Source organism: Triticum dicoccoides, chromosome 7B, assembly GCF_002162155.2.
Source record: "Triticum dicoccoides isolate Atlit2015 ecotype Zavitan chromosome 7B, WEW_v2.0, whole genome shotgun sequence".
NCBI lineage: Eukaryota > Viridiplantae > Streptophyta > Magnoliopsida > Poales > Poaceae > Triticum > Triticum dicoccoides.
Window position 1 is genome coordinate 445,370,184 of NC_041393.1, and position 6,776 is coordinate 445,376,959.

A 6,776-nucleotide genomic window follows, 5' to 3' on the forward strand; every position below is an offset into this window, starting at 1 on the left:
CGACAATGACTAAAGGCGCGAATGCCGCTGCGGGAACGTCCGCTTCTACGGCAAGAATCGGGTATCTTGCCGGAGCGTGATGTTCCCCGACAAGCTTGCTGGAGCAAAACTCGTCAGGAGCCTCTGCTCGAACGGAACAAGGCCTGGGGCTTGCCGGAGCAGGACGTTCCCCGGCAAGTGTGTCGGGGCACAGCTTGTCGGGAGCCTCTGCTCGAACAGAACAAGGTCTAGGGCCTGCCAGAGCAGACCACTCCTCAGCTCTCTTGGTGTTGATCTTGGGGACCTTCTCGACGGCGGCTTCGGGGAGCTCTGCCGGAAGGTAGTCGCCAGCAATCAACTTCCTCTTCTTGCTCTGTCCAGTTGATGGTGTCACAGATGGCTGAGTCAGGTTGAGCACAAAGATCCCTGGTTCCACATGCAACTTGAGTGCGGCACACTTTGACAGGCTATCTGCAATGTCATTCTGAGCTCTCGGAACATGTTCCATTTGCAGGCCGTCAAAATGCTCCTCTAGCTTCCTCACTTCATCGATGTAGGCTTCCATCAACGGACTCTGATAATCTTTGTTGACCTGGCGGACGACAAGCTGTGAATCACCCCTGACAATAAGCTTCTTGATCCCAAGTTCTGCCGCGATCTTGAGGTGCTCTCCGGAGGGTGCGACAAGTAGTACGCCCGCACCGGCGCCTTGCAGCGAGAAGGCACCATCGAAGTACATGATCCATTCCTTGCTAGCTTCCTTGACAGGGATGCTCCTCTCCGGAGTTTCTTCATCAGGCGTTGGCGTCCATTCTGCTATGAATTCTGCCAAGGCTCGGCTCTGGATAGTTGAGGTACTCTCGAACTTGAGGCCAAAGCTTGACAATTCCAGTGCCCACTCGACAATCCTCCCTGTTGCCTCTAGATTCTGCAATATCCTCTTCAACAGAAAGCGAGTGACCACTGTGATCTCATGTGCTTGGAAATAATGGCGCAGCTTCCTCGAGGCCATTAGGAGGTCGAAGAGCAATTTCTGCACGCCAGAGTACCTAGATCTAGCCCCCTGCAGAAGGGAGCTGACGAAGTAAACTGGGCGTTGCACCATCTTTTTCTGTTTCTCTTCTTGCGGCTGCGCGGATCCATCCTTGCCGGAACCAGAACTTGCCGGATCGGGGCTTGTCGGGCCAGAGCTTGTCGGGGAAGCCCCCTGCTTGTCGCTGGACTTGCTTGCCGCGGACGCTGGCTCACCATCTGCCTCCCTCTCCGCTACTAACGCAGCACTAACCACTTGATTGGTTGCCGCCAGATATAGCAGCAACTTCTCTTGTGGTTTAGGTGCGACAAGTGTTGGAGTAGAGGATAGGTATCTCTTCAGGTCCTGCAGCGCAGCCTCCGCTTCCGGGGTCCATTTCATTGGGTCTGCCTTCTTGAAAATTTTGAAAAATGGCAGGGCGCGCTCAGCAGACTTAGAGATGAACCTACTCAGAGCAGCAACACAGCCGGCAAGCCTTCGCACATCCTTGACGCGCTTCGGTGCTTCGATTTGCTCAATGGCCTTGATCTTGTCGGGATTGGCTTCAATCCCCCTCTGGGACACAAAGAATCCGAGAAGCTTGCCGGAGGGAACTCCAAACACACACTTCTCAGGATTCAACTTGAGGTTGACCCGGCGAGTCGGCGACCTTGGCCTTCGGGGCGGGGAGTGCGCAGTGGTGGCACCCCCAGCAGTCTTGTCGGCATCGGCTTGCGCCTGGGCGTCTTGCCGGGGCTTCGATGTGCTCGGTTGCCGGGGCTTGTCGCCGTTGGCGAAGCCAATGAGGCTATAGATGGCGGCCCTCCAGTCGTCGATCTTGTCCGGCGCCGGAGGGTAATCTAGAAGCAGCTGGGCTCGGGCCAGCGCTTCCTCTGGAGTCTTGGGCGGCGGTGGCGAGCGACGCGAGGTGCGAGACATGCTCAAACTTCTAACAGTGTTAGAAGGAGCATCACCTCGCACGGGCGACCGCACCGCGCTCGTGCCAGCGTGTTGACGCGCATGCTGGCCCTGAGCGTCCCGCGACCCACCAGTTTGGCCTTGTTCCAACGCAAGCACGGTGCTAGGAGCACCGTGGCATTGTTGATCCTGCACCTCCTGGGAGGGGTGCGGTGGATATGCAGAAGCTGAACCTTGCGGGGCCTTGTCCTTGGACCGGGTGACGACGTGCGTCCCCCCGCCGGCGCCCGCTCCTCCGCCGGCGTCCGCCCCACCGTCCGTTTGCTCCGGTGGTGGTAGGGAAGTCGCAGACGGAGCGGCCACTTCCGAGGTCTTCTTTTTTGGTGGCATGTCGACGAAGATGTTGATGTAGCGCGCGCAGACGCCGGATCAGGTACGCACGACCTCGACGCCCCCTACCTGGCGCGCCAGAGATGTCGTGGCGGAGCTGAGGGCCACGAGCACCTATGGGGCAGGAGGGCCCCTTTGTTTGTCCGGCAAGGGAGCGGAGGGCGCACGCAGAGCAGATCGAGGCGAGGGAGCGCGCGGGGGATTTTTACCCAGCTTCGGAGCTCTCGGGAGAGATAAAACTCCTACTGCTGCTTTGTGTGTTTGTATTCTGTTCTTGCTCGAAGGAGCGGGCGTGGCGTCGAATCAGCCGAACCCCAAGTTGTGGAACCCAGAATTCCGAACCGCCCCCCCCCCCCTCTACGTGCGCATGGGCCTCCTTTTTATAGGCTAAAGGGGTCACCGACAGGTGGCAGCGTAGAAAGAGGGGTAGAAAGGTAAAAACGCGGGTTGGTACAACTACTACCAACAGTGTCCCCTACCTAACTCTGACAGCAGGGGACAAGGGCATTTAATGCCCGTCCGGTCGCCCCAACAGTGCAAGGAAACGACCGTTGGAAGCGCCACCGATCGCCACGATGGCCTCCTTGTCAGCTTCGCTTGCCACCTCGCACCGCCATGCTGCACAGCTGCCCGCCACGTGCACCAGGAGCGATCCTGTGGCGACACGTCGTGGACGCGCTGGAGCGTGGGCGCAGAGTGGCAGCCTTGCCGCGGCAAGTGCCTTGCCGCGGCCCTTATCTTGTCGCACCAGCAAGCTTGCCGCTCGCCGGGCCTTGCCGGGACGCGCGGGGCGTTGTGGCAAGTTTCTTGAAGTGCCTTGGCTGGCCTTCCCGGCAAGCTCCTCTTGCCGGGGCCTTTGTCCTTCCCGGCAAGCTCCTCTCGCCGGGGCCTTGTATTCTTCCCGGCCAGCTTCTCTTGCCGGGGCCTTGTTCGGACTTCCCGGCAAGCTCCTCTTGCCGGGGCCTTGGTTTGAGTACTTCGATCTTGAACGGCATCAAAGTAGCCGTGGATGATCTTGGCGGATGCCCGGCAAGCCCTGCCGCGGGTCACTGCGACTGCCCGTGCACAAGTTCGGGATACTAAGGTACCCCTACTTTAGTACACCGACAGAAAGCGGCAGCCCGAAGGCCCTCGTTCCTGGGTATCCATGAGCGAGTTGATGTTGTTCACAAACTGATTCGCAGGACAAGCAAACTGATAGTACGATTTTACATGCCTTACCGAACTAGCTCCAACTTTTTTATTAATTATGAAGCAAAGTATAAAACAAGGCAACCACAGGCGAACCATTACAAGATATGAAAATAACACCTAGACTAAACGAAATCACTATGCAGACGACAATGCGGCCCACGTGAACTCAACTGATCGATGGCTGCTATAGCTTGTCGTCCACAGATCGGCCACAATCCATCGTGTGTGTAGCAGTCCTCAGACTAAATCAACCTTTTCCGCAACAACGCCTTAAGAAGCTACGAATGTCCTTGTGCCACCATCGCCACGTCCGACCGGAGACGGGCTGAACTAGCTGCAGCTGGCGTGTACATAGTCTTATCTGACAGTCCGTGTTCTGTATATTGTTCTATGGCTATTAACCAAAAATGCAGCCCCTTGTACAAAAAACCCCGACACAAAGCACCTTCTCAGTTCCTTACAACGTTGAAGGAGAACTTGGAGAGCAGATTCGGAATTCCAGATATGATTGGGCCATACACCTGCATAAATTACGTACAACTTTGATCACCTAAAGATGACAAGAGCAGCTCTGTTTGGTTCGACGACTGACGAAGCATCCAGCAAACCTGAGCATTGTCGTGAATCTGGGACAGAGGCACGGCTAGGAGCTTGAGGTTCCTCGGCACGACGAACTGGCGAGCCATGGGCAGCCTAACCAAGAACAGCTTCACGCATTCCTTTACAGATACAAGATTCACTTGGCACCGTTAGATTTACAGTTAAGGACGAGGACCAGAGGATTGATCATAGACAAGATACTCTGCTGGAACTGCTTGCCTTGGGTGCACGAGTGCTTGGAGGCGGATATGGAACTGGCCTGGCCTCGAATTCTGATCTCCACCACATGCCAATGCACTCCCCGATCTGTGAGGTGCAAATGATGATGATAGTTATTTTTACGCGCCATGCTCAGTGTCTACCGTCTAGTCCGTGCAAAGACAGCAAAGTCGTTGAAAAAAAAGGAACACTGCCCATTGGTCAAATAATTCGTAGCGGTTACCTGCCAGTGGTGGTCGCCGTTTGGATCCGCAGCGGCTAGCTTGCTGGAAAGCTTGCGTTTCAGGCCTTGGACATCTGAAGAACAGTTAAATAACTTGTTATCCCAAGACTTACAACACTTGTTGGCACAAGCACGCACTTCATTCAGTGGGCAAGAATTGATGCATGTTTGAGTGATCTCCATGTACGCACCTTGCTCGGCAGGCCTGAGGCGGCCGCCCGGGAGGAGGAAGGAGGAGTTCCTGACTTGCAGGAGCAGCACGTGCGGGTGACCCGACAGCTCGACCAGCAGGACGCCATGGACGCAGGTCCGGAGCCCGCGAGCGGCGAAGCTGCAGTAAAACAGAACGGAGCAAGTTGAGACGAGAGACCACGGTGTGCACGGTGGCTAATTACTACAGTACTCACTTGGCCTTGAGGCGGAGAGCGCGGTCGGCGGCAGTCTCGCCGGCGCATGGCCGGGCGTCCCTGGCGCCGAAGTAGTAGCGGCACAGCGGGTAAATCTGCAGCTCCGGCTGCTCCGGCGATCTCTCCGCTTCCACCGGCGCCATCTCCAGCCCCATGTCCACTCGCTCGGCAACGCAGTGAAGCAAGCGCGGCCGCCTACACGCCGGTACGATCCCTGGATTTTGGGTCTGGTGCTCTCTTCTGGCCCGTCCGGGGAAGAAGGAAGGCGAGGGGAAGTAGAGAGGTCGGGAGACTCGGGAACGTGGCGAGGGAGAATGGGTCCTGGCCACGTGGCGCGACCACACATTGTCGGCACGTCTCCGTCTCGGTTCCACCGTGACGGCTCAACCGAGCTTCTACGTGTGGAGGCGTGGCACTTCCTTAATGGTCGAGGTGGTCGGTCCAATTGGGAGATCGATGGTGTTTTTCTTTTGCTTTTTCTTTTGGTTGCGAATTGGTGTTTTTACTTTTGCCTGGCTAGGCAACAAATCAAAGGCCCAATGCATTCCACTCAAGAGAAGAAAAACCAAGGTCAAAGTCGGTCCGTCCCTAGGGTGACGGTTGGTCTTAGGTCCTGCGACGTGGGAGGCGATGGGTTTCCTACGCCGCCGCCAACACCAGCCCACCACCGACCGTCATCTCACCTGTCTGCCCTGGCGCGCCGCCGCTCGGGGTCCTTGGTGCTCTCGTCGCCCAAGTCTGTACCCCGTCGTAAACCCCCACCATAAGCCTTTCGTGTGATCTAGGGCACACGATCGTAATACACCTGGTTCGTCCCTAGGTGGTGTGTTTCTGTCGGGGGGAGGGGGGGGAGGCTCGGCGTTGGGACGGAGAAGGTGGAGGGCTTGCTGCAAGATCTCAAGCTTTCGGAGAAGGAGAAGACTAGTGTCAAGATCGGGTGGAGGGGATTTGGGAAGATGGGAGTGGTGGAACCGCAAGCCCTGGCAAAACTCCTATCTGGAAAACCTGCTTTTGTGGAGGCCATGGCGGAAACCCTGGGACGGATCTGGTGTCCCATCAAGGGGCTGGACTGCAAGGAGGTGGGCGAAAACACTTTCCTGTTCACGCTTGGGCAGGAGTCCGGCAAGGTAATGGCACTAGATAACAGCCCCTGGGAATTTGGTAACGATATGCTGGTGGTGGAAGACTTTGTGCCCAAAAAACGTGTGGAGGGCTATACATTTGAAACTGTCCCGATCTGGGTGAGGATTATGAGATTGCCACTTGGTATGATGTGCCGGGAAGCAGGTGAGGCCATAGGGAAGATAATTGGTGAGGTTTTGGATGTGGATGCTAGGCTGGATGGGCGGGCTGTGGGTAAGTTCTTGCGTGTTAAAGTCAGGATGAATATAAAGAATCCTTTGATGCGGGGTTTCACTCTGGATGAGGAAGAAGTTGATACTAAAAGATCAGCAGAGGGCAAACCAACTGCGGAGAAGGAGGACAAGAATTGGTGCCCCTTTATGTATGAATACCTTCAGGATTTTTGTTATGTCTGCGGCATCATTGGACATGTGGACAAAGCTTGTGCTATCAAGATGAAGCCGGGTGAGAAAAAACAGTTTGGGCCATGGTTGAGAGCCTTCATGCCTCGTCGTGGTAATGGAGATAACCGGGGAAGATGGGGGGAAGGGAGGATGATCCAGCAAGGCAGAAGCTCGAGCAGTAGGGGCATGGGGTCGTGGAGGGGTCAGATGCTTTCGGCTAGTGATGCTCCATCATGGCGAAAACAGTCGAAGAGTTGGGGGGGGGCAGGGAGGATGATAGGGAGGGAGGTCAGGAGGTCACGAGCCCT

General features: G+C 56.3%; 1 protein-coding gene across 1 annotated transcript; it reads right to left on the reverse strand.

The window, feature by feature from the left end:
* Positions 1-3,505: 3,505 nt before the first annotated feature.
* Positions 3,506-5,221, reverse strand: LOC119337901 (pre-mRNA cleavage factor Im 25 kDa subunit 1-like). Its single transcript, XM_037610144.1, has 6 exons — positions 4,943-5,221; positions 4,727-4,866; positions 4,536-4,609; positions 4,313-4,399; positions 4,102-4,212; positions 3,506-4,014 (listed from the first exon to the last, which is right to left on the reverse strand). Exons 1-6 carry the CDS (start codon positions 5,095-5,097, stop codon positions 3,943-3,945), a joined length of 639 nt encoding a protein of 212 aa, XP_037466041.1. The 5' UTR covers positions 5,098-5,221; the 3' UTR covers positions 3,506-3,942.
* Between the last annotated feature and the right edge of the window lie 1,555 nt (positions 5,222-6,776).